Raw genomic sequence first — 26,070 nt, 5'->3', positions numbered from 1 at the left:
TAATAAAAAGATGACTCACCTATCCTTGTATCGAGCGTCCACTAAAGTGGCAACAGCGTAGAGGGGTTCACTTTCGATGCTGCTGAATCGCCTGCTGACAGCTTGGAGGAGCGTGCTTTTCATTGTTTTGATGCCGCTGTCAGTACTGTTCTCCTCGGCGAGCAGGCGTGTTAAAACCATAGACAGTAAAAGAAATGGACACAGCGACCCCATTGGATTCAACGGAGACAAAGTGAAGCCAATTAGAAACTCTTACTTCGAGCGTACTGCGCAGACTCAAACTGAGCTTGACGACGTAGATGTGACGTGAGCAACCCGTCTGTCTTCTAGTAGCTGTGCCAAGAGAAATCTGAATCATTCCCTTCCGAAACTTGCAGAGACGGAGAATGTGAATAGGAGATGTCCACGAGCTATGAGCAAGAGAAACGTTTGCTATGTATTCTGATTAATTATTTTGTCACTCCACGTCCCCCTGATTGCCCGCGAGCTTCTCCTCCTGTCCATACGGTAATTCTCTACTGTGCGACAGAGAGTCGCGTGGGTATGACGCAATCGTTAGCCTATTTTTACAAAAATTGCTTCTACGGGGCCATAACAGAAGCTACAAGGTAATGAAGCCTTTTAAACATTTTCGTGTTTCTTTAGAAATAAAAAATGGACAAATGGAGTCTTTTAACGCCTCAGATGTGAAGTTATTCGCTGTCAAAGTGACGCCAAAATGAATGGGAGTCAATGGGATGCTAACAGCAGGTGGGGGTCCGCTAGCCAATGGCGGCGCCCGGGGGTACCTTCAAAATAATAGAAAACCATGCCCCCCTGGTTAAAACGGTGACGGCTGGGATTACGTCGGCTGCAGTGGAGGTCGCTGAGCTGATTTTCTTGGTTAACTCCTAGAAGGGCTCCAGCACCGTTACTGTTTTTTCCAGCAAACCCCACTCGTTGGCTGACAGTGTTGCCTGCAAGTTGTGGTCAGCAGCATATGCACAGAGAGGTCGCTTCTCTTTCAGAAGGCTCTTGATCATATAAAAGGAGCTGTTCCATCTTGTTTGAACATCTTGAACAAGACGAGTTGGTGGGGTCGTGGTTTCCGCACCTTGCATTTCATGCTGCAGGTCTTCCAAGCGTGATTGTAGCTCGGTTGTGTGAACCCCTGCACTTTTTTACCTGAAGCACCGCACTACAGAGGCCATGTGTATCTGAGTCAACCCAGTGCACTGTGAGGCTTATCAGCGACATTGGGCAGACATCTGAAGTCCAAATATCTGAAGTAAAGCTCAGGGCTGGAACTCCTTTTAACTTATCAGCTAACTTGGTTGACACTCGGCTGTATAGTTCAGGTAATGCAGTCTCTGATAAATATCTCCTGGATGGTAAACTATACCGTGGCTGCAAGTGTTCAATCAGGCTGCGAAATCCAGCGTTTTCCACCACTGAAAATGGTTGGTCATTGAGTACGATAAAGTTGAGCAACTTCTCGGTAATCGCTTTAGCCTTTACGTTGTCTGCCTGGAGTTTACCTTGCTTCTGGAAGGACTCCAGAAGTGATTCCTGACGACTCCCGTTGTCTTTCTGCCCCCTGGCTAAAAAATCCTTGTGCTCTTTAACGTGGTGTTTTTTTAAGTGTTTTATTGCATTAGTTGTGTTGTATGACGCGAGAGAGCTTCCGCCTCTCTGAATAATTGCTTTGCAAACGTTGCATTTTGCTGTCTTGTTCTGCAGTGTTTCTAATGTGAAATATTTCCACACAGCGGACATTTTGGTTAGCCACCACAATGCTGCTTAATGCTATCCTGCTAGCTCGCTGCATACTGCGGAATGGATTTCCTGAGCGGGGGCGTGTCTCATAACTCTGTGTCTCATTGAGCCGCGCCTCCGTTCAGGAAATCTATTCCGCAGTTTGCAGCCAGCTAACAGACTCGCCGGCGGGAATCACTTTTGGAGTCATTTCAGCAGACAACGTTAAAGCGCAGACATGGCTCATGGATATCGGATATCTCCGCAGGTTGGATCGGGAAAATCCGATACATGAATTACGCTGGTATCGGTCCCGATACTGATACTGGATCGGATCGGCCCCATCCCTAGTTTTATATATTAAAGTTTTGTGGCCATCCGCTCTCATAATGCAGAAATATTGATAAACATTGATAAATGTTGTTTTGATATTATAACATTTTATTTATTATATATTAATTTTAACAACAAAACAAAAAATATGCTATATTTTATTAAAATATTTTATAGCATAGCTGGCCTTAATACTTTTAGCAAATATTGGCTAGATTTGTGTTTATTAGTCCAGTCAACATTAGCCATTCTAAAGTTGACTGGACTTGAAAATATCCCTTCCTTTTTTTTTTCAAATATATTTTTGCAGACTTAATATAATATGTCTAATATAATATATATAATATAACTAATCCCAAGCATGAATATTAACTTAAATGTTTTTGCTCTACCAACATTTTATTAATTAGCGTTTTTACAGTAGGCTATAGATAGATAGATAGATAGATGTGTATGTATGTGTGTATGTGTGTGTATATATATGATTCTATACTGATTCTTGAGAGTCGGGACAAAACACGTTTTAAAAAACTTTTTTTAAAAATACACACTATATCAATTAGAGTTATATGTTTCTGCAGAGAAAGGTCTTAGCTATTTAACCATGTAAAGGAACAGGTTCTAAATAAAAACACATTTTTAACAAATAAACATGTTTCCCTTCAGAACTGGATTTGTGTCAACTCCGTCAGACACACTAAAAAGTATACAATTTAAATTCTTCAAATCCAACAAGAATCTAAAGTTCTAAAGTATATTGTAATAGTGTTTAGTTACTCTGATATGTAAAAAAAATCCAATATATAAACTTAAGTTGTGATTTCACACTATTCTGAAAACTCAGATTTCTAAATATTTGCATTTTCAAACTTTGATTTTAATTTCAATATTGTAAAAACAAATTCCTTAAATAGATAAAACATAAGAGGATGTAGATCAGATGGTCCTTTATTACAAAAACAACATAAACTGAAGGAAAAATATTTTTTTCCCCAAAAAAATTAACAAAAACATTCATACATCCAACGCTGTTGACAAAGATCTGACAGTGTTGATGGAAAAACTGACGGTGTTGACGGAAAAACTGATGGTGTTGACAAAAAATGTTTGAATGTTTTACCTCAGATTTGTGAAGTGTTCACCTGTTTGTCATGATATGTTCTGACAATAAAGAGTAGTTTAAAACCACAACTAACGCTCTGTTTTCTACAACTTTCACTTAGGAGCAAAAATCTGCCTTTAAACTTGAAATAAAGATTTGACATTTATCGTGATAATTATCGATATCGACTGATATAAAAAAATGTATAATGATAACTTTTTTTGGCCATATTGCTCAGCCCTACACTGGCTTCTCATATCTCTATCTCTGTCTCTACATATAAATATATATATTAAAGTGCTGGCAAAGTTACACGTTACACAATAATAAGCAGACCACTGCCTGCCCATTATCTACAAGTCAGATGCGTATGGTTAAATAATGTAATGCATGCTATGTATGAGCATTTATGTGTAAATAAAACCCTGAAATAACAGTTTAACTCTTCACTATATTCACAAATAATATTATATTCGCACATTAAGAGGTTATTGGTGGATTTGTCAACTCCGTCAGCTTACAGGTCAACTCCGTCAGACATAGAACCTGACGGAGTTGACGTCTGACGGAGTTGACGTAAGGGCATGTATTTTCCTGCCAAAATCTGTATTGTACACTGCAGCTAGGTAGTTTTTCCTCAGTTGCTAGCTGTCCTAATAACCTCACTAAAATGCTTAAATTCAGTCCACTATGGTTTAAAAAAAAGTATCTTAACAGAAAGATGGTATTGACATGGTGCAGCTGTGACCATAGGAATATTGACATTTTTTGTCTAAAATATAAAAAAATGTCAAATGTACCAGAGCATGTGTGGTAGTGCTGCATTCACCACAGGCAGGGAGATGAAAAGGGGTCCTCAGGGATATAGCTGACCATGCTATTTCCTGATTTAAAGAGCTTTATGAAAAAATCTGACGGAGTTGACAGAAACTGAGGACACAACTTTAATAGGCAGATTTTTATGGAAAATATTGTTTGATGTTCACATAATGCATTGTTATATTTATACCCCTTATTTTTTATTTGATATATATGTTTTCACAATTGTAGAGCTTTTTTAAAGTTTTTTGGGATGGTTAATATTGTGACCTCTTGCTGAGGACAAGTGCAATAACATGGACCTTCTAACCACAGACCATACATTTAAACAAATTTTCCCCAAAAAGATAAAAAAGTTTATTCTAAAAATCAGATAGGTATATACAATTCCTTTAGATTTAACTTTGTAAGTATGTCAATCATGATGAATTTCTTAATTTTTAGCTATAAATTAGACTTTTCTATGTGGGACATGTTTTGTCCCGACTCTCAAGAATCAGTTATATATCTTTTTTATATGAACTTCACAATAATTTACATCTTACTCAATATTAGTGCCACTGCATAGCTCTGCTTATGGGGATGAATGAAACATCAACATCGCGTAAGTTGTGTTTGGGGATTTGTCCATTAACATATAACATTTTAATTTTGAACTAGATTCAAAAGATCCGAGTCAGTAAAATTATCTGAACTTCCCATTACAATGAAGCTCAAAATGTGCAGTATTTGTGACGTGGTAACATGATTCACATGTTAAAAATTAACGTGTTTTCCACATGTGCCACATGCTATGTTCACATGTGGTGACATGTTGTTTAGAGGAGACATAGGCCTACAGGTGGGGAGTGTATAGCCAACTTTTCCTTTTTATTTGTTGCATGAGGCATGTGTCTAATATCTCTTGTTGCAGGCACTTGACCACTGGCTTTTCTTTACAAAGAACAATTGAAAATAAAACTCAAGGAACTAAGCATATTTGTCTTTTATTAAACATTTAATGAAAAGTGTTTTTTTTTTTTTGGCAATGTTGTGTAATATGGCACATGCAACAATGTCACAGGCCCTGTCAGGTGTGCAACCCTCAGATTTTTAGACACTGAAATCTTCCCTTTAGTTAGCCAAAGTTCATTTCATTGTGTGCCCTTGTCCTGGCTAGAGCTGCATTGTAACTGGTTTGGGTCAGGGAATGGGGTCATAAAACACCTGTCTGCAGGCAGGAACATGTCATAATCACCTATGAAAAAATGCAGTTCTGTTAGGATCAGCATAAGTGTATGTAATACAGTGAGCTTGATATTTAATTGTGGAACTTTTCTTACCACTTTCAAATAATGTGCATAAATGTGAATCTCTGAAAATTCTTAAGTCATGCACAGATCCTGGCCATTTTGCTTTCACATTTGTGATATGGAAGATTTGTCAACTGCCTTTTTTTTATTTGATATATTATTAATCTGGAATATTAAAAATCACAATAGTAACTGGGCTACACATTTACATTGTGAACCCCCTTTCTGTTCACATAATCCCCTTCATTGAGGCCTTGATGGCAGTCTATGGTCTAGCCTATAAGCCTGAGTGCTGTAATCAGCATGGTCATGATTGCATGATCTTCATAAAAAATTATGATAGCCTAAAAAAAATAAAACTGCTTAAAAAAAACTGCTTTACAACATTGGGTCTTAAGTGGCTTGGAAATGCCACAAAAAAAAACAACCTAAAACTGTTTTTTAAACCTAAATCGCCAGGTAAACTCCGAATGACACGACAGACAGCACTTTCCATAAAGTTCTCCACATCTCCAATAGTGTAAAGGAAAGAGCCACTCGCAAATAATCTTAGGGTACAGTTTGTGCTGTAGCCTAGTTAAAGCCCGACTCCGACAAGTCGAAAATAAATGTGCGTTTCCAACAAATTAATAATGTAAACGACAATCTCACGAGTCACGAGAAAAAAATATATCTCTCAGAAAGTGCACTACCGCGCTTCCCGTATCAGCTCCGCTTATGAAGCTGGGATCTAATCCTGTTTACATGAAATAAGCCTGCTCCCGAGCAGGTTTAAGCTTGCGCACCTGTTGCTATGACAGCAAGTCCAGGATGAGCTTCGAAGAACCAAACAATCCAAGATCATGCCAAATCACCAACAATCAAATCCAGCTAACTGAGTTAGCGACGTACGAAGAATGGGCCCCTGAAGCTCAGGGGGAGAACAATAAATAAACTGTACCGTGTGTACAGTTTTGCAAAACTGCGCACAGTTTACCAATCTGTCCACATGGTGTAAATTGACAATCTGTACCCACAGTTTAAAAACCGTGCACACAGTTTATTTATTTTTCTCTTCCCGGAACCTAGGGGGGCTCCGTAAAAAAGTCGCTTGTTTTGGGCTTGTTTTCACAGGCCTGGGGTCCATTCTTCGTACGTCGCTAACTCAGTTAGCTGGATTTGATTGTTGGTGATTTGGCATGATCTTGGATTGTTTGGTTCTTCGAAGCTCATCCGGGACTTGCTGTCATAGCAACAGGTGCGCAAACTTAAACCTGCTCGGGAGCAGGCTTATTTCATGTTAACAGGATTAGATCCCGGCTTCATAAGCGGAGCTGATACGGGAAGTCCAGCGCAGCGTGATAGTGCACTTTCTGAGATATATATTTTTTCTCGTGATTCGTGAGATTGTCGTTTTTTGTCGCTTTTAGGTTTAAAAAACAGGGTTTTTTTGTGGCATTTCCAAGCCACTTAAGACCAAATGTTGTAAAGCAGTTTTTTTTTTTTTTTCTTTTTTTTTTTTTTTAGGCTATCAGAATTTTTTATTAAGATCATGCAATCATGACCATGCCGATTACAGATATGTCACTCAGGCTTCACTAACGTGATTGGTACCATAGACTATAGGCTACCATAGACTGCCATCAAGGCCTCAATGAAGGGGATTATGTGAACAGAAAGGGGGTTCACAATGTAAATGTGCAGCCCAGTTACTATTGTGATTCTTAATATTACAGATTAGTAATATTATATAAAATAAAAAAGGCAGTTGACTAAAATCTTCCATATCACAAATGTGAAAGCAAAATGGCCAGGATCTGTGCATGACTTAAGAATTTTCAGAGATTCACATTTATGCACATTATTTGAAAGTGGTAAGAAAAGTTCCACAATTAAATATCAAGCTCACTGTATTACATACACTTATGCTGATCCTAACAGAACTGCATTTATTTCATAGGTGATTATGACATGTTCCTGCCTGCAGACAGGTGTTTTATGACCCCATTCCCTGACCCAAACCAGTTACAATGCAGCTCTAGCCAGGACAAGGGCACACAATGAAATGATCTTTGGCTAACTAAAGGGAAGATTTCAGTGTCTGAAAAGTCTGAGGGTTGCACACCTGACAGGGCCTGTGACATTGTTGCATGTGCCATATTACACAACATTGCCAAAAAAACAACAACTTTTCATTAAATGTTTAAATATACAAATATGCTTAGTTCCTTGAGTTTTATTTCAGTTGTTCTTTGTAAAGAAAAGCCAGTGGTCAAGTGCCTGCAACAAGAGATATTAGACACATGCCTCATGCAACAAATAAAAAGGAAAAGTTGGCTATATACTGCCCACCTGTAGGCCTATGTCTCCTCTGTCTGTGCAGACTCTTCTGTAGGCCTTTCTGTAGATGTGGAATCCTGCAACTTATATTGCAGCCATAAAGCATACAAGTATAAATTAAGTAAAGTTATTTATGCACTTGCAGGCTAGTTCCTCCATATGACAGTTATCTGAGAGGGTTTATTCACTGTCCAGTGCAATGGAAACAAATGGACATTACAAAGTCTTATACTTTCTTTCCTTTGGAAAGTTAGAAAATGTCCACTTACTGCACATATTTCAGCCACCACTTTCTTGGGAACAGATACAAGTGTTGGTGTATTATGTAAAAGTGCACAAAAGAGGAAAACACAATGTCATTACAATGAACTACACTGGGGAAAAATGTGATCAATAACTCATGGCAAAATATTAGGTTTATCAATAAGTTATCTTAAAATATAATAAGTTTTTCAGTTTTCACTTTCACAAGTCAAAGCAATTCATCATTACTCAAGATTTAACAGTTGAAATGACTATACGGCCTTAATTTAATGCAGCAAAAATTATTTTACAGTGTAGGCTACTAAGATCTTTTTTTTTTCAGCCTTTTTCTTGGTTGCTTTTATAAACAGAACACCATTTATTTAACAGTGCCTTTTAAGAGACTATAATATAACTAAAAATTACCATTATGTAGAATATTTTTGTACTTCACTTTTATTTGTTCCCATGTTCTAGTGTGATGACTGATATTACAATGCACAAAGTAATTACGCAATTATTAAAATACAAAAATATAGGCTAATAAGTGATAAAAACATCTAACATGGCCACTTCTAACGGATTTAAATTGTCTGCTACTTTTTGCCAGCCCTCTCTCCTGGCTTTTGTAGACTTTGAGGTGTTCCCTGGCGTTTTGATTAAACATTAAAATTCCGAATAAACTTCGACTATTAGTTCTTGCTCTGCTGAGGAGAAAAACTGAGCGCGCTCTTTGGCCACGCTGAGCAGCCAATAGCAGCGTTGCTGATCAATGTTTCTACTATCGATACATATCCCCTTTTAACCAGCGCATGAACGCGCAATTATCTCAGATAACTCAATCCAGCGATACTAATCATATCCAGCAAGTGTGTTCGAAGAACCGAGTTAGCCAGATCATGATTTGCACGATGATATCATCTTGGATGTGTCATTTGATCTCGGATGTAATAAGCAACGTACGAAGAACGGGCCCTTGGTTGCTTATTTGTCTCGCGAGATCTGGCAACACTGCTCACTGGCGGAGCTAGGGGGTGGTCAGGGGTGGCCGTGGCCACCCTTGGTCTAAGCTTGGCCACCCCTTTGGCCACCCCTCTCACAACTGCTGTTTCTGTCTCTTTTTTTATTGACAAAAATTGTTTTTTTTTTAAAACGCTGAACCGTCTCTTTAAGACCACAAAAAACGTGAGACTTTTCTCACGCACATAGTAAATATAGAGTCAATCTTTCTCAACTGGTTGGTTGCAAGAATGTTTTGAGTAAGTCGAATAGAGTGCAGTCAACAACAAACGTAGTTCTCTTTTTTTCTCATGCTACTTTTATTTTAGAAGGTGTGTGTGAAAGCTTGTGACACTTCTGTCATGCTGAGAAAACGGCGTTGTCCTTATTCAGTTGGCTATCTTCGGTAAAATGAGATGTTATCAGGCCAAATGTCAGTAAAACTAACTTTTCTGTCATATGGCTGACAGCCATTGTACTGTGCTTGCACATTACGCGCACATTTTTTGATAAAAAATAATTTGAATATAATGTATTGGACTGTTTTAGTGCCTACACAACTGAATAAAGTTAATTTGTACTTAATTGTAATTGAGTTAGTAGTGAATTAGGAATCATGGAATACTGAGTGAATTTTATATTTGATTTTTATATTTTATTATTACCCACCACCTCATATTAAAATTAATTAAATAGTAATAAAAGGGCACACACTATAGCTTAAGTTCAACTTGCTTGTTCTACATTGTTGCATCTTCATGGATGAGATAGCATGCAGATAAATACTGTAGTCCAAAGATTATTCAACCTTCAATGCGTTTTTTATAATCAATGAACTCTTCAACCAATTCCGAGTTTGTCAAAAAAGTTTAACTTTCTATATTAGTTGTCAAAATTGCAAAAAAATTACAACATTTCTATCATACCTAAATTAAAAAGGAAAACAAAAGTTCTCTTTTGAATCCCCATGTGCAAGAATGTGAACAAGGCGGAAGTCAACAGCACATAATATAAAATGAACAAATTACAAATTTTTACAAATTAACGCAAAATGAATGCATATGTTCTAGTACAAATGCACAGTGATCACATTTATTTGGACATTAAAATATTACATATCAGTTTGTGCCTTATATTGTGATCTCACATTGCAGAATAATTTAATCCAGACACGTGACGCATAGTATAACAAATACATGCATGCAGTTTTGACAGCTTTAATCGCCTTTTTGATTCTTACATGAGTTAATTAACGGGCAACTACGGCTACAGCACGTCGCATTTGCGCGTAATGTGCAAGCACAGTACAATGGCTGTCAGCCATATGACAGAAAAGTTAGTTTTACTGACATTTGGCCTGATAACATCTCATTTTACCGAAGATAGCCAACTGAATAAGGACAACGCCGTTTTCTCAGCATCTGACAGAAGTGTCACAAGCTTTCACACAGACCTTCTAAAATAAAAGTAGCATGAGAAAAAAAGAGAACTACGTTTGTTGTTGACTGCACTCTATTCGACTTACTCAAAACGTTCTTGCAACCAACCAGTTGAGAAAGATTGACTCTATATTTACTATGTGCGTGAGAAAAGTCTCACGTTTTTTGTGGTCTTAAAGAGACGGTTCAGCGTTTTAAAAAACACAATTTTTGTCAATAAAAAAAGAGACAGAAACAGCAGTTGTGAGAGGGGTGGCCAAAGGGGTGGCCAAGCTTAGACCAAGGGTGGCCACGGCCACCCCTGGCCACCCCCTAGCTCCGCCAGTGTGTGAGGTATATGCAAAAAAAAGGGAAAAACACAAAGACATTGGTGTTACCATCACCAGTTTTCGTCAAGAAGTGAGTAGAGGTCCATAGTTTGTGTGCTGTGTCTGTCATTGTTTACTTTTCAGAAAGCAGGTTACTGAATGCAAACCAGAATGCTATGAAGACAAAGGAGAAAAAGTTGCTGCTTTGGCGAGAAGATGCATCACACTGAGGTATGTGCATGTTTGTGATGAAAAATGTCATAATCCTTCTGGTTTTTCTCCAAGGTGCAAATTGTGGATTTGTCCAACCTGTCATCGAAAAATCATCAGTGGAAAACTGCCTGAAGAGAGTGTTGCCAACAATATGCATTTGTTGGACATTCCAAATCAACTAAAGTGTCTTAACTCCTTGGAACAACATCTCGTTGCACGTTATATTCCTTTCTGGAAGTTACTCTGTCTTCCCCGTGGAAAACAAAATGGCTGCCATGGACCTGTGGTGTGTGTTCCTGTAAATACTGCAGATGTGTCAAATATTCTTCCACGAAATGAATGTGATGACATGATGATAAGGATAAAACTGAAGCGCAAGTTAACCTACAAGGGGCATTATGAGTACAAGCATGTACACACTTTTTTGAGTAAACTCCACAAACGGGGACTGAAGTCCATGCAACTAAAAAGATTATGTTAAAATCATAAGTTGCTTCAACATAAATAGTCATGTTTAGCTAATGAATAACAGAACAAAGTATTTTTAGTTGGCTGAACACAAATGGGCCTATTATCTTATAGGCCTATATTGATTTATTATATATTATTTAAATAGTTTAATTAAATAAGAGACAGACCATAACACGAGTCAGATAACTTTTTTTATTTAAACAGTTTGTGTCTGATGCACAACAATTACATTATCGTAGCAAGTCTTGAATTTGTTAACTCAATGCATGGTACTTACCAATGCATGTTAAAGAACATTAGCCTGAAGGTTCAGTTCACCCAAAAATGAAAAGTCAGTCATCATTGATTCACCCTTAAATTGAAATTGAAATTAAAATGAAGATATTCTGAAGAATGCTGGTAACTAGTAAAAACTGGTAACAGTTGACAGTAGCCTTAAAATACTGCGGCAGTCAATGGCTACTATCAAATATTTGGTAGTAACATTCTTCACAATATCATCTTTTGTGTTCAGCAGAAGAAATAAACTCATTCATGTTTCGAACAACATGAGGGTGAGTAAATCTTTGGATGAACTATCCATTTAAAGCTAAGGTTGAAACCAATTAATACTTAACATTAATCAATACATTGACAGAGCAGTATTTATTTTTATTTTTTTAGTCATTAACTATAAAAGAACCAGTGTCCAGTGGAGGAATGTCACACAAATTTTCCCATGACATTTGCAAAATGGCTTTGTCTTGCAGAGAAGGTACCTTCAAGATCCATGAAAATCTTCTGAATTACTTTGAAAGTATACTTCAGTTCTTTTGGATAATCCATATTCAGTGCATTCATGAGTCCGAACAAGCGTATACTGCTGGTAGATCTGTAATGTCCTCAAGAATAATGGCCTCTTCCGGTATTAGTTGGTCAGAGTTGGTAGTGATGTAACAGCGGCATCTTCGGCCACAGTAAGGATTCCGATCTCTACATCGTGGTCTAAAGGATCAGTATCCTGGGAGAATAATTCATGAGATAGGGGTATTAATTGAAGTGTAAATTTAAAAATAATAACAACAACAACATTATTATTATTTATGTTGTTGTGTAAATAACCTGAATACATGTAAAACATAAATAGATTAAAAAATGACCAAGAAATGAAAATGAAAATGGTAATTTACCAGACGCATCCTGGGTAAACTTGTAGAGTTTTCATGCTGGAAAAGTGGCAATCCCTCAAGATCTGTTGTTTTCTGACGTGTGGTAATGTCACTCACCTAAAAAAAAAAAAAAAAATAATAATAATAATAATTTTAATCTGCAGATGCACTATGACCTTAACTCTTAATAATTTAACATAGGGATCTGCTTTGGGAGTTAAAGGTACAGCACACCCAAAAATGATAATTCTGTCATCTTTTACTCTTCCTCATGTAATTCCAAATCCATATGACTTGGTCCATAACAAAGATTTTTAAAGAATGTACAGATTGCTCTTTTACATACAGTGGAATCATAAAATTTGTCAATAAAACATGCACAGTTTCCCAATTGACAACTGCATGAAAAACAGACTGATGTCATAATTAAGTTTATGATATTGATAACTGATATTATAAAGTTATTTACTTACTATTTTCCTCTCTATATGTGTTCATTCAAAGTAGATTCTCATGGTCGACGTTACAGACAGATACACGAAAACTCCATGGAGATCTGTAAAAAACGAGTCAGTTGGAATCACCACAAAGTTTTACTCCTATAAGTATTCCTAAAATGTTCTAAAGAAATAATAATTAATAATAATCTTTAGAAATAATAATTAAAATAATAATAATATTGACAGTTGCTATTAAATGGTTTACCTCATCCTTTAGAAAAAGTGCAGGTGGCAGGCCATCTCTCTCAACTCCTCAACTAGTGTAAATACATAATGAGCAAACATCTCATTTGATATGACAGAGAACATTCAGTTGATTATAAAAATGATAAATACCAGACATGTTCAAGTCCCTAAAGGCCAAGTCAAGTCTAGTTTGTACCTTTTTTTAACAATATTTCTTTCAGCTAACCTAGTAATTGTAATTAACAGTGTTTTAAACTTTCAAAACGGATTTCAACTTCAAAAATGTCTAACATAGCACATCAGTTATTACTTAAATCATTAATTAATTAGTTTAAAATAAAAAATTTATTCACAATAAAAAAATATTATTTTTAACATTATGCCATTTGGAATGCAGGGAGTCACCACGAGAAAAAAACTAAACGTGCTGTGTATTTTGAGGTATTTGAGCTGCCGTAGTTTGCTGTAGTTCTATCTAGGCAGTGATAGGTAATGTAGTCTTCCAGAGAGCGCCGGCGGTAACAGTAAACAACACAGAGAGCAATATTCCCGTCAGTGTGTCGTTAATACATACCAGAGCCATAGAGAGAAAAGAGTTGCGACACTCCCATAGACCTCCGTTGTAAAAAATGGCGGCGATTTTAACCGCCTACTTCCGGGATTTGAAGATCGGAATAGTTCCAAACACTGCCATTTGGGCGTTGGACACCATTCACTTACATTGCTGCGCGTCGAGTTGTTCCAGAGTTAAGTTGCTGAAATATCGACCTCTTTTGAATTGTCAACTGTCTATATTGTTTCAGAGGTCCTTTGCGATGCTTATACTGGTCTTCATTTGTACATGCACAGCGTAATTATTTATATTTTATGTTGGTTGTTTCAACCAATTTTCAAGCACTGCCTGATAGCTAGTTAGCTAGCGCGACTTCGTCAGCTAAAGCCGCTTGTCCACCAGCGTCTCGATTTCTGACGCGACGCCAAAGCCCATTCATTTCCTATGGAACTACGTCAGGCAGCAAAAACGCCCCCGCAAAGCATGATGGGTCGCGTCGCATCGATTTGGTCAACAGCGGCGCTGCAAAAAAGTATCTCGGTGGATACTTTATGCAAATGAGAGCGTCAAAACGCGGGGCAGCAGCCAATGGAAACTCGGCGGCGAGAATTTGTGTATGGCCGTTGCTATGGTTTCATATTTAAAGTACACACAAACCCCGGCCCCAAGCAGCGAAAACGTCACAGGCGTCGCGTCGGAACAAAAATTGATCAGACGCTGGTGGACAAGCGGCTTAAGAGTTCGGTAATGAATCGCTGCCACCTTTATAGCAACTTTTATTTAATTAAATTTTTTGGGATATACTAACTTTTCATTATGTTTTATTGTCTTGAGTGAAGCGGCTTGTGAGAACAATGCTGGACCTCTAGGATTGTTATGGCCATCACCAGTCCTGTCTGTTTCATGGATCACCTGCCCCTGGTTTTTGTTTTTCTTGTTCACACACACTCACACAAGCACACATTTTTGTTGTCTATCATTGTTTAATAAAAAATATTTTATTTGAAAACCTTCATTTGTATCAGCCATGCTTAAATTCGTTTTTAATCTGTTATAGTTTTGATAATGTGTATGGCTTGATCTTAAAATAATATTCTCTTAACATGATAATGTTTCACGTTGTGGTCCTGGGGGTGGCCACTTTCATCAGAAGAAGTGAGCTAGCTTCTAAGCGATTTCTGAACGGACCGCCACGGCAGACCTCTTTGCGTGATCACGAAGGTACAAGGTAGGCCAATGGCTGAATCAAAATTTATAAGCAAAATCACGGGAATCAATAGCCTAATACAGCCCAGTTGTGCTAAAATAAATATCATGAGACGTCTATCATCAGATGAATGATATGGAAAAGTTAAGTTAGAGCCGCTAAAGCCAGTGCTACTACCCATGCGAACATGAACACTAAGCTTTTCCCTCCAAAAATATAGCCTAAAACTTATCTCCAAATGCAAAACTGACATTAACAAAATGCAATAACAGCTGAAAAAGTACTTGGGTGTGTGTTTTATTTTATATTTACCGTTCAATAATGCAATCGCTGCTGTCTGTCCCATAGAAGAACATGACAGCCAGCGTACGTTTTCGAACTATTGGGGCTTACATGAACCACGTGACATCCATAGCGGCGACATCAAAGAGTGTCGCAACTCTTTCTCTCTATGGCTCTGATACATACCTGTGACTCTTTGGAAACGCTGGATTGAATAGGCAGGATAACATCAGCATTGGCCTCTTCCAGTATTAAGTTGGTCAGAGTTGGTAGTGATGTAATAGCGGCCTGTAACAGTGATGGTGAATTACATCAGGCCATCAGTTTGGGAAGAGCACAAAACATCATATATGACAAATAACATACAGTCGATTATAAAAATGATGAATACATAACTTACCAGTGATTCTGCAGAAACGCTGACCTGAAGGCAGGACTTCGCTACCGACTTCTCAACCGTCTATGCTTCTCACCACCAGCTGCAGACAGAGACCTAACCGCCGAGTCTCACACTGCGCATGCGTTCAGGGTTCAAACTGCGCACGCGCTAACAAAAAACGCGGACTTCAATGAAAACTAAAACGATTTAGTTTGAACAACAAAACATTGTACGTTTTCATCATTTAAGTAACGAATTTGTTGAATCAACTTAGTATGATGCATGAACACTTCCAATAAAAATATCTCAGTTCATTTTACTGTTTTATGTTTATTTGGAGTTAAGTTGGCTTTTTTACAGTGCATGTTTACAACCTGTGGATCTTGGTTCAGAAGTAATTGATCAGCATTTTCAAGATGATATTTATTTATTCTTAAAGGAGAACTCCGGTCAATTTTAATATTGAACTAATTTTTTTGTACATTTGGAGTGCTGTCAGTACAGAGAACAACGACAAAAATCGGTGTTGCCTACACCGTGTTATCCTCTTTTTAAAATTTGCACCCTGTTGACTTCAATGGGGCACGTTTTAAACCTGCTTTTAGCCTCTTAACATCCTTGATGTGTCATTACAATTGCACAGCCAATGTGAGTGATTCCTTCGGAGTGAACGCGGGTCAATCTGACTGCAGTAGATGAGAAAGATATGAATAAAAATGATGTTATTTCAGCCAGCACACATACCTGTATTTACATCCTGTTTTCGGTCAAAGTCCATAGTAATCGATTGTCGAGTTCACGCGCATTGGTTTAGTATGATCACACGCGTGAACTCGACAATCGATTACTATGGACTTCGACCGAAAACAGGATGTAAATACAGGTATGTGTGCTGGCTGAAATAACATCATTTTTATTCATATCTTTCACATCTACTGCAGTCAGATTGATACTGCAGTCACTGTTAAACCAATCCCAGTTCACACGGACCTGTGAAAATGACAAATATTAATAGTCTAAGTAAATAATTAGACATGAAATATTTTTCTAAATATTTTATTAGCTCTTTAAAACCTTTAGGCTGATGCGAACCCTGATCACCCTGTCGGGGTTTTTTTTCTGCGATAACCGGATGTTTATTATCCCTTACATAACGTAACATACAGTAAGAAAACAGGAGTAAGAAAACACAGAAATTTCAATTCTTGTTTTGTAAATACACAATCAAAAGTATATAGAGTACACAGTATACATACATACATACACATTATATATATATATATATATATATATATATATATATATATATGTAATTTAATATATAACAGATTCATCTAAAATAATTCCTTATTAGGCCCACATACTACATAGGCTGACACACACAGCATTTATTATACAAATTATGGATTACAAATATCCAATCATGGACCTTCAATTCATGCTGATCACTCCACGAACCACAATATACCACGAATAAAATACAAAAACATGCCATATAGGTTCAGTATATTTCCACTAGAGGATTTGTTTTGTCCTGGTTTGTTGCAGAAGAGTGCATTAGAAGCTGTTGTGTATTTGCCTCTGCTCTCTATACCTGGACCTCACACACACACACACACACACAGATTTGTTTAATTTAGTTCAAGTTCATTTATAACTGATGGAGGTTAATTGAATGTAATTCAAAAAATAATAATAATCAAAAGTATAATAACTACCTGTGAGACATTCTTGATAGTCGACTCCATAATCTAAAAACATTTATTTCAAAACAATTAAAAACAATTATTACAAACTATTTCAACATTTTCAACAAAAAAAATCATAATAATATTTTACTATAAAGTACTGGACTATTTTAATGCCTTCAACACTGAATACAATTAATTTGTACTTAATTGTAATTGAGATAGTAGTGAATTAGATGTCTGTGAAGTTTCAGCTCAAAATACCCCACTGATAATTTATTATACCATCTTGTAAATGCAAGGAAAAACATACCGTTTTCATGCATGTATCTTTAAATGCAAATTAGCTGCTGCTCCCCACTGCTTTCCAGTAGAGCGCGGAGCCTGTGTGCCTCAGACTCTCTGCCAAAAACAAAACATCTGTTTGGTTTTCATTATCATCTCTATCATGGTCACGCTCAGGTGGCATTGCAGTTTTTCGTCATAATGTCTGATGGCGTGTCCCGTATTGCGCTTAAACTGTCAAGTACACACAAGGGTGTCAAAAACAAACAAAGTTCACATAAACACATTCAGTTATGTCTTTGAATGTGAACAGCAGGGAAAGAAATCACATGTGTATATTAGATCTGTGTATTAAAGTGACAGCAGCGCAATATACAGTATTAGAACTGAACTGAATGCTTTTTGCCACCTAATTGGGCTTGAGCAGTTAAAGGTGAACTAAGTAACTTTTTTACCTTAACCGAACAGCTTCGGAGTCATTGGAATAGTTATATGACTTTTTTCGGGTTGAATGGTGGTCGTCTCGCACCCCCCGAGCGTCTGTGAGCGGAAAAACCACACTTGCAACTTTGGGCCGGCGGGCCTCAGCGTCAGGAAGTATCGCATGATATCAGGTCTCGCGATGTAACGAATTGCTTTACGGCACTGCACACGTACGAGTTCTTCACACTTTCGTCATGGCTGAACCAGTAAAAAAGAAGCAGAAAGCTAGGAAAGGTTTGTCGGAGGACCAAAGAAAGCGGAAACGGCAGACTGACCGAGCAAGGAGTCAGACTCGAGTAAATATCGTTCTTGTTGATGGACTAGTAGACATCTTCAGAGGTTATCTGTGCCTGTTCGATGTCCGACGCTTTGTAACGCGTTGTGTCAGGAGGAAAATAGGGATAGCTCACAGATGAAGTTATTACAGAGGCCAGACTGACTGTTTGTCACCCGTTCTACCGTCCACAGCTTTACTTGATAAACAAAAGTAGGATAAGAATGAGCATCAAACTGAAATAACCCGCATACATGGGGTGTTCGAGGTGCACATACAATACAGACTGCCGACAGTTCAACAGGGCGCGCGCAGCTCTTAAAGGGGCAACACCTTATTTCCACTCATTACAGCTTCCATCCTACTGAACAGGTACCGGTATAGAGGGTGGAAGGGATCAGGCCGTGAATGCAGTGACGGCTCTGCGCGAGTGGTATTTACGACAGTAATGTTAAATACAAGTACTCCACAGCGACTCTAGGGGTCGCTGTTTGACAAAAACGGAAAGCTGCATAGTGTGCCTTTAAATACACATTTATGAGTCAAAGTGACAATGTATTTGCAATGTCATTTATGTTTTAAGTGAACATAAACAGTTGAGGAAAAAAAACACACACAATATTGGATCCATGCTGTTGGTCTTAAAGTGACAGCATCCAAATGTACCTGCTGTCATTATTAACAGCAAAAAAGAGAGAAAATCTGTCACTGCTCTTGACTGAATCACTTTTGTAACTTTAATAAGAATACATTTATATTTAATTTACAGAGTAAAGACTATGCATTGTTTTTTTATACATTTGATTTTTTAATATATTTTATTTAGGCCTAGTATTTCTAGTGCTTGAAGTTTTTTCATTTGAGTCTTTGTTTTATTGTAGTTTGTTTTCTTTGCTCTTTCTTTATCACGGTTTACTTGTCTTCAGTAAGCTTGAAAGTATTTTTTTAGGCTAGAAGCCAATTAGTTTTTTAAATTGTATTAAAAATGGTGATAAGAATAATGAAATTTCAATGGTATCAACATTTTTGATATCATAAAAACCTTATTTAAACCAAAAATAACTATATTGTAAAATATATCGTTATCGTGAAATTAAATTACTCATATCATGATATAAGATTTTGGTCATATCGCTCACCCCTAATCATATTTACGAGTTGAACGCACATGAATGCCACCACAATGTCGTTAATATAAGTGGGGAGCTTGGGATGTTCTTTAAGCACTGATGTTTAAGAGTTGGGTGCGAGTCAGTGAGAAACATGGCGATAAAACATATTTAGCAGTGATTAAGCTGATTGCTTGCTCAAAATATGATAGCATTGTAATATAACAACATGATATGTAACAATAAAGTTTGGTGGCTTCACAAATTAATTCACAAACAATGGCTTCATAAATTAAGTTAATTAAGAGAAGGTGCACCGCCATTTTGCTCTGACGAGAGTGATTTTAACATACCAGACGCCGTAAACACGACTTCCCAAATTCCCAGGAGGATTTGAATGCACCAATAGGGCATTTTCCGTTGCCAATCGTTGGCGGGGCCTGTTCCAATGTGACGTCACATTGGAGCACATTCCTGAACGTCTCATTTTGAGACACGGTTTTAGCCTGACGTCGTCATACTCAGATTCTAGTCAGAATGTATACTGCTCCATGAGCTGTGATTATGAGGCGTGTTTCAACCGAACCAGGAAGGAAAATGCCTCTGCACTCAATTGGATAGACCTACAACCAATGTACTTTGGGTTCAGGCCGAATACCGAGCCCGCCCTCTCCTCGGACAGTGGCCTACGCCAAATATGCATTTATTCTAAATGACTTATTTGTAAGTGTGAACTCGTAAAATCTCAATTCTCCAGCGGCAGCCATCTTTGTTGTAAACGAATTCAACCTAAGCGCTCTTTATGACGTGGGTTATTACGTAACCGCAGATCATCTGTCCATCATCGATTAAAGCCCACCCTGGCAATTTGATTGGCTCGGCCTTCTGGGAGCCGAGCATAATTACTCCTCAACGGATCGAGTCCAGACCGAACTTCCCGACCAAAAAATGTTGTGGGCGGGGTTCGGGCAGGCACCCAGGCTAACACGGTTTCAGATTTATGGGGAAAATAACAAATGGAGTGTATTTTTACAACAGTGGTTGTGTACACACACTGCAGATACATAAATTAAAAACTTTAATGTTAGATGCAACTAATCGCGATTAATTAAAGAAAATTTTGCAATTAATTTGTTTTTATTTTTATAAATTGACAGCACTAATTATTATATATTTTAAACAGATCTGTATTCTTTTCTCTCATGTGTTGATACATTGTTATTGAAAAAAGAAGTTATGATGGGATATATATACACCTTTTAAGGGTACACTGCTTTATAGATGATGACAAAGTTCACAGAATTGGATTCAAAGCCACAAAACGTATAAAAGATTTAAAAAGAAAGACTGAGGCACAATAATGTTCTCATGTAGATTCAAAACTGCTGAACTAAATGCTAACTTATGATTTACTCACGTATTGTCGTTTCTGGATTGGAGATCTGCAATGCGCTTCCTGGGAAAGATTTTAGTGATTTAAAACAAAATACTGAAAGATGCAGTATTTAAAAAAATAAATAATCAATTCTACATCAAATTGGTTATTTTCATTTATACAGTGTAAACTGTTTTCAGGGATGTGTTCTATAATATTACTCATTGATATTTATTTTGTAGTCAGATCCCGACTTACTTATATTTTATGACAACGATTAAACACAGTAATCCAACCAAAAGAGCAGCTCCAAGACCAGAGATGGTTGGTATGATGAAGTGGCTAAGATTTGCTTGTTCTACTAAAAAAAAAAAAACACACACAAAAAAACACATTTACTTACTTCAAATTATCACAATATATACACACACAGAAGAGTAGTATTGTTATATACCTTTCACAAAGATTTGGTGAGTGGCTTGCATTTCACCCTCAACAGTCCCATGGTACTTGACTGTGCATGTGACAGAGGAGTGATCATCCTCTTTTGTTGGGGTGAAGGTAAGGATTGACTCTACTTCCCATTTTCCATGACCAATGTCCTTGTAGCTCATGAGGGTTTTTCCAGTGTGGTTCCAGCTGAGAGTGGGCTGATGGGACGGACAGGTGTGACGGACGGAGCATTTGAAGATTGCAGGTTGACCTTCTTCCACAGACGTCTTAGCCAGCAACTCTGGTTTTGATGCTTTCTCTGTACATATATTTTGAATTACAAAACACATTTTACATAGTAAATAAAAGCAAAAACAAGATGATTTATTTAGTCACAAAAATATAATTTGGACTCTTTCCATGTTTTAGTCTGCTTTCTTATTTGTAATGACAGGTTGACAGCTCAAATGCACACTTACCAATCATTTTAATTGTCACACAGTTATCCACAAAGGAGAACTTGTCTATTTTAGACGTCTCTAATTCCACCCTGAAACAGTACGGGCCGTTGTCATGGTTTCTGACTCCATCAATCTCCAAGGAGCAGTTTAAATCACCCAGTGAACCAATCAGTCTTGTACGACCCTTGAAATTGTCTAGAACCCTTGTATGATCATTGTGATAGATGTAATCCTCCCTGTTGGTCTGTGTGTGCCACATGCCTTTAATACGACTGGAGGGCTGTTCTTGAGCAGGGTATTTGAATGTACAGGGCAACACGACACAAGATGAGACCAGAGCATCCATTTTAGACTCTACCTCCACCTTCCAAACATCACCAAACACGAGAACAAAAATAACTGCAAAATAATAATGCTAAAATCATTGTAAAATAATAAACTTATATATATATATATATATATATATATATATATATATATATATATATATATATATATATTTAAAGAAGTTAACATATGAATACAAATCATTTTAAAGAAGTAACCTCACAAAATGTAAAAATAATTCATTCATATAATGTTTGGAAATTTAAAATCTAACCGTGAAGCCAGCAGAGAAGAACTCCTGCCTGTACACCCATGCTGGACTGGACAAACTGAAGAGGTCAAAAAAAGTTATTTGCACATATGCAATAATCTTTCTCTAGGGCACTGTCTGCTTCAATTATAGTTTTCACAAATCAGGCTCAATCTAAAGTTATTTTGATTCCTGACTAGCGGACTTATCAAGCGTTTGACTGATCAAAAATCTAGCAGGACAAGATAACCAACTTTAGGCGTGCCAGAGCCATATGGATATAGGCTACCTACGCATTATAAAAGTTAAGAATCGCTATGAAAAAAAAAAAGATTTCGGACAGAACCCTATATTCACAAATCACGAAGAATGACATGCGATATACATGTCTACAACAGCGCACTGAGCATTTATAGCCACAGAATTTCAAACTGCTAACTAACTGTAATGCAGAATTAAAGGCCGTTACACTGCATGCTGTAGGCTGTGTGAGGCGCAAATTCAAAAGTGAAACCAGTCAGATATGTGAAAACCATCTTTAAATATAGTGTAACCAAAAAATTAAATTAAATTAAATTAAATAGAAATTCTGTCATCACCTTTATTTAGTTCCAAGTCTGTTTGACCAAGCCAGAGCCATGTAGAGAGAGAGTTGCGACAACTCCATTGACAACAATGGAACGCTTTTTTTACAGCAATGGCGGCTCTCTCTCTATGGCCAAAGAGTATAGAAGTACCAAGAGGCGAAACTCAATAGAACGTTCCATTGCAACAAACTCACCCATGCGCAGAGCTGCAGCTCCGCCATCTTGGACTGAACGCAACACAGCTGTCATAGAATTGAACGATACCGGTTCAAATTCAAAAGCGGTTAAATGAACTAAAAAGTAGTTTCTAGTTTTTAATATCTCTAGAGCAGACATCCCATGTCTCCCGGAAGATCCGGGAGTCTCCCGCATATTGATAGCGGCTCCCTGATGCCCACAAATTAGCTAAAATCACCCGGAATCTAGAGCGAGCGAGCGAGCAAGAGCGCGCAGCTCCAAACCGTGTAACGTAGAGCACACGGCAGAAAGGGTGAGGAAGCGAAATATCAACATATCAACCTAAAATGTGGAACACAACTTGTTCAGATTTTTTGCTTTCATTTTCTTGCAGTTCTAGAGTAAAATATATTGTGTAATATATATATTTTCTATAAAATATAAATAATTATATTTTAAATTTGTACATTTTAATAAACTCAAACTTATATAACTTTTTTCTGTTTCACTTTCATAATTTATTTCACTTCAACAATAATCTGACAAATTAAAACAAGACCAACCATAGGTCTAAATTCCAAAGCATTCCTGAATTAACAGTTACAACCATTAAGTTTGGATAGTGATTTTCATGTTTATGCGAAAAAAAGTTAAAGGGTTAATTTAGTGATAACAATGAATTAATAAAGCGGTCATTTGCCAGGTTAGGTGTTCATATATCTCTGAAAGTATGCGATTTAAAAAGCCAATTTCGAGTCTTGACAATTTCGACCAAATACATAACATTAGCAAACTGTTACTGCGGTTATGGGATAGCTTACATTAACGTTACAGCACCTGTTATCGTTGACGTTAGCTCACTTTAAAGTTAATAAAAACCTTTTCTACTTTACCTCTCTGGATCTTTGGGGAATCTATGAAATGCTAGTTGATTGGTTGTACACTGGTAGTTGTTGCAGTTGATGGCAGAACACTGTTTTCTTTGTTTCCAATTATTTCCAGACATAATGTTAATGCTGTACAGTAGTTGTGCTAACGGTAAAGCCGTTGGTTCAGTCCAAAATGGCGGCCGCGCTACCGAAGCGCCACCTAGTGGCTGTTGTCAAAACTGCAACGGAGTTTCGCCTCTTGTTACTTCTATACTCTTTGCTATGGCTCTGGACCAAGCCAAGTCGGTGTCCAGTCATACGGGGCGTGACGTGGGGGAAACCAATCCCTTCCTGCTGGAAAAACATTATGTTAACCCAGTAGCCTATAATCTGCCGACAAAAGAGAACCAAACAGACCACATAGGCTAGACCAGTGGTTTTCAAACTTTTTCAAGAGCGACCCTTTTTTTGTTCTTTGTTTTTAATTGATGCGACCCATAGGCCTATATAGCCTATTCTTAAACCAAGCATACAGAATACAATAGGGCTAAAGGCGACTTTATTATCATTTAAAAGTGCTCTGTTATGCACAGCTGGCACAAAATATCAGCTCAGCACTTTTCTTAACAACCGCTTTTGATGCACGTGCAGTGGCTTATCCGTGACGCGATCGCAACGCAAAGTTGATTCTGCTCTTTTGATCTAGCTAAAGCTACAGGGATGCTAATTAACCGGTTAACCATTAACCGTTGTAAGAATTTTAACCAATTAATAGCCTACTATAGTTTGCTGTTACTGTATGGTTAAAAAATACACTAAAAATATTCCATAACAAATCCTTTAACCCCTTAGCTGTCACCCCCCTTTTTGAGAATGGACATTAAAATGCACTATTCAAGCTTAAATGGTTGTAATAGGGGTTATGCGCAACATACTTCCTAGCATTATTGTGTTAACAGTAGTAGTGCCATATTTTGGAGGAAATCTATCATAGCATTAAAGTCCCCACCCATAATTAGTGATGCAGATGGGTATTTTGCTTTTAAAGAAATTAACTTGGAGGTTAAATCTGTAAAGAGACAGCTATTAAGACTGGATCTGTTAAAGCCATATACATTTCCTAGAATAACAATGTTTTCCCCAAACTGGATAACAATAATTAACCATCTTCCTTCATTTGAACAATGTGATTCAAGTACAGTGTAATTAAAGTGCTGATTAAATAAAATCATAACCCCAGCAGAATTATTGGAACCATGACAGTAGATAATTTTACTCCCCCACTGGTTCGACCAGAAACTTTTGTCTTTCACAACTGAATGCGTTTCTTGTAAAAAATAGACATCTCTACATCTCGATTTACAGAAAAGAAATAAAGCTTTACGTTTGGTTAAGTCTCAGATTCCCCTAACATTAAGTGAAAAACATTTCAACCTAAATGACATGAAACAAACACCAAGAACGTGTAACCAAAATCTATTGTTTAGTAAATAAAACTAAAACTTCTGAATGGATTAAGTAGAAAAAAAGTGAGTGCAACACTTATCCAGACCTCCTCACTGTAAGAACAAGTTTAACATTTCTCTAATCTCGGTTGGAACCCTAACAAGAAATCAGTTCCATGAGGATGAAAAACCTCACAGAATGTTAGAGACACGGTAAAGAGTCACTTATATGTTGTCAACTGTCATTTTCTTCCCGTCGATGATGGCAGCTGAACCCTGAAACCCTGCACGTTTACCTTCCTGTCTGGCTTGGTTCACGAGTGGCCACAGTTTGTTTCGAGCCTCCCTTGCGCGTTGTTTGTAGTTTTGATTGATATAACATACAGAGAGCCCTATCAGCAGCTAGTATTATTTAAGGTTAAAAATAACTCAATTAAATATAATACGTTTTTATTATAATAACTTTATTTAATGATATAAGTAAAAATATAATAAATATGTAATATAGTACACATATTTAGCAAAATAATCTCTATAGCTCTTTTTTTCTAGCCAACTAACGTGCCTATATTATGGTCATCATGGCTTTCCTGAGGTAAATGTTGTGTGACATAATTGTTCTCCAGCGGTTTTATTGACCCCTTTGTTTGATTGATTGGTCAATATTATGTATGAGGAATATACATTTCGGTAAGTTGTACTGTATCTTTCAAATGTTCATTCGTGTTTATTTACTATTAGCTAGATGATCTCAGCGATTTTTCTGTGCGTGAGAAAATGT

General features: G+C 37.2%; 1 protein-coding gene and 2 long non-coding RNA genes across 10 annotated transcripts in view; 1 reads left to right on the top strand and 2 right to left on the bottom strand.

Moving 5' to 3' along the window:
* LOC311091322 overlaps positions 1-11,296 on the top strand; it is a 14,611-nt gene extending 3,315 nt beyond the window's left edge. The window contains exon 3 of the long non-coding RNA XR_014608045.1: positions 10,874-11,296. This is a non-coding gene — a long non-coding RNA (uncharacterized lncRNA). The remainder of the gene's footprint in view (positions 1-10,873) is intronic.
* A 154-nt stretch (positions 11,297-11,450) lies between these two features.
* Positions 11,451-16,268, bottom strand: LOC311091321. 3 transcript variants are annotated; one of them, XR_014608043.1, is made up of 5 exons: positions 15,335-16,268; positions 13,126-13,177; positions 12,894-12,976; positions 12,442-12,537; positions 11,451-12,272 (listed from the first exon to the last, which is right to left on the bottom strand). It is a non-coding gene; the product is annotated as an uncharacterized lncRNA (long non-coding RNA). The 3 variants fall into 3 exon arrangements; XR_014608044.1 differs by having other exon boundaries at positions 13,126-15,436; positions 15,549-16,268; XR_014608042.1 differs by having other exon boundaries at positions 13,126-16,268.
* Positions 16,269-16,567: 299 nt separating this feature from the next.
* On the bottom strand, positions 16,568-24,194 carry LOC311091319 (sialic acid-binding Ig-like lectin 14). 6 transcript variants are annotated; one of them, XM_084127199.1, is made up of 10 exons: positions 24,146-24,194; positions 22,811-22,844; positions 22,236-22,290; positions 21,653-22,033; positions 21,196-21,492; positions 21,000-21,102; positions 20,784-20,822; positions 17,529-17,617; positions 17,246-17,278; positions 16,568-17,127 (listed from the first exon to the last, which is right to left on the bottom strand). In XM_084127199.1, exons 3-8 carry the CDS (start codon positions 22,273-22,275, stop codon positions 17,548-17,550), a joined length of 930 nt encoding a protein of 309 aa, XP_083983325.1. In that variant the 5' UTR covers positions 22,276-22,290; positions 22,811-22,844; positions 24,146-24,194; the 3' UTR covers positions 16,568-17,127; positions 17,246-17,278; positions 17,529-17,547. The 6 variants fall into 6 exon arrangements, with proteins under 6 accessions (XP_083983325.1, XP_083983327.1, XP_083983324.1 ...); XM_084127201.1 differs by lacking the exon at positions 24,146-24,194 and having other exon boundaries at positions 21,000-21,099; positions 22,811-23,240; XM_084127198.1 differs by lacking the exon at positions 24,146-24,194 and having other exon boundaries at positions 22,811-22,949.
* Between the last annotated feature and the right edge of the window lie 1,876 nt (positions 24,195-26,070).

The sequence above is a fragment of the Abramis brama genome (genome assembly GCF_963993115.1).
Source record: "Abramis brama genome assembly, chromosome: 10".
Classification (NCBI taxonomy): domain Eukaryota; kingdom Metazoa; phylum Chordata; class Actinopteri; order Cypriniformes; family Leuciscidae; genus Abramis; species Abramis brama.
Note: the sequence above shows the minus strand (reverse complement) of the source record. Positions and strands in the feature narration are given on the sequence as shown.

What these genes read in the sequence shown, in the direction of transcription:
- LOC311091319 (XM_084127199.1), bottom strand. Translation starts at nt 22,275, where the DNA reads ATGGGTGTACAGGCAGGAGTTCTTCTCTGCTGGCTTCACG. An exon ending in TCACCAAATCTTTGTGAAAG is followed by an intron (nt 21,103 to 21,195) that starts GTATATAACAAT and finishes TTTTTTTTTTAG; the next exon opens with TAGAACAAGCAAATCTTAGC. An exon ending in ATCGTTGTCATAAAATATAA is followed by an intron (nt 20,823 to 20,999) that starts GTAAGTCGGGAT and finishes AATCTTTCCCAG; the next exon opens with GAAGCGCATTGCAGATCTCC.